Source organism: Tupaia chinensis, unplaced genomic scaffold (assembly GCF_000334495.1).
Source record: "Tupaia chinensis unplaced genomic scaffold, TupChi_1.0 Scaffold143758_1, whole genome shotgun sequence".
Lineage (NCBI taxonomy): Eukaryota > Metazoa > Chordata > Mammalia > Scandentia > Tupaiidae > Tupaia > Tupaia belangeri.
The window spans coordinates 1,470,841-1,472,228 of record NW_006203607.1 but is presented as its reverse complement, the minus strand read 5'-3'; the positions used below and the strand labels follow the sequence as shown (position 1 = coordinate 1,472,228).

Genomic DNA, 1,388 nt, shown 5'->3' with positions numbered 1-1,388 from the left:
GTGAGAAAGCAAGCTGCCAGGTCTGGGACTTGAACCATGGTTGGCTATGTGGGAGTGTCCAGTGCCTTAACTACCATGCCACCTGCTGGTCCCCCCCTTTTTTTTTTTGAGAATTTTGTTTAAGAAGTATTTAATTTCATTTGTTGTTATTTTTTAATTTGACCAGAGAGAAAGAAAAGGGAAAAGTGAGAACCCAAGCTACCAGGTCCAGGACTCAAATTGCAGGTGGGAGTCCAGTGCCTTAACCTCCATGCCACCTGCTGGCCCTCAACCTAAAGTGATTTTATCCAAAGTACAGATAGGTGCTAAAAATATAGGGGAAATTTGGGAAGAAAATACATAAAATTATTCTAGTTGAAAGATTTTTTTTTTTCTTGCCCACTGGGAAAATTTCTTCTTTAACCTATTAACCGAGGTACCCTGTGAAAGTCTGGGGGTTCCGTGGCAGCACAGTTTGAGAGCCACTTGAGTACGTGAGCATCACGTCTTTTCTGCTCCGGTGTTCTGTGGGTTTGGGCATCTCACCAGGCAGCCGAGGCCGAGGCCGTGGGCAGCTCGTTTGCAGATGCCATGCTTGCTCACCCGCAGCTACCGGGTGCTGCTGCCCTGACGGCTGTGACCACCTTGAACTGTGCGGTCACCAGAGGTCGTCTGTGCGACTCCTCAGTGTCTCCCTTCTGCACGGTGTTCTCGGGGCCTCGCCTGCCTGCTATGTCCCGATTTGTTTCCCTAAGGGCAGTTTCTGGCAGCAGCTGTGTTTGAGGGTGGTGGGTGAGCATTTCTGTTATAGTTTTCCTTGGCATGTTGGAAAGGTGCAAAGGCCAACGATTCATCTAAATTGTGCCCCAAGGACCAGGTGACTGTGGTCGGCAGGGTCCCCAACATAGCCTCCAAAAGGCTGGCTGTGGAGGGGGTTCAGTAAACTGGGGAGCAGGGTGCAGCAGCGAGTAGATCACTGAGCCGGATCAGCATTCCTTATGCCAACATGGGTCGCTTGCTTTTTTGCCAGGGAAACTCTATGGAGATGTAGACTACCTGGAAGAGAGACACCGCCACAGATTTGAGGTGGGATTTGCGTTTTCTCCTTTGTGTTATTCTGGAAAGCTAATCGATGAGAGGCCAGCATAATTTTCTTTCTTTCTTTTTTAGAGTAATTAATTTAAATTTATTTATTTATTTCAGTTTGACTAGAGAGGGACGGAGTGAGTGAGTGAGTGAGTGAGTGAGAGGGAAAGCGAGAAAGCAAGCTGCCAGGTCCAGGACTCAAACCACGGTCGCCATGTGGGAGTCCAGCGCCCTTAACCGCCATCCACCTGCTGGTCCCAAGGTTAGAGTGTTTCTGTGAGAATAAGGGTGCGGCTCTGAGGTTGGAAAGACGCGAAGGACCA

The 1,388-nt window shown here is 49.1% G+C and overlaps 1 protein-coding gene across 1 annotated transcript in view; it reads left to right on the top strand.

The window, feature by feature from the left end:
• CTPS1 (CTP synthase 1) overlaps window positions 1-1,388 on the top strand; it is a gene marked incomplete in the record, with an annotated part of 47,724 nt that overhangs the window by 41,650 nt on the left and 4,686 nt on the right. Inside the window, 1 exon segment of the mRNA XM_027766886.1 lies at window positions 1,010-1,065. Within this exon segment, the coding sequence (XP_027622687.1) occupies window positions 1,010-1,065 (56 nt within the window).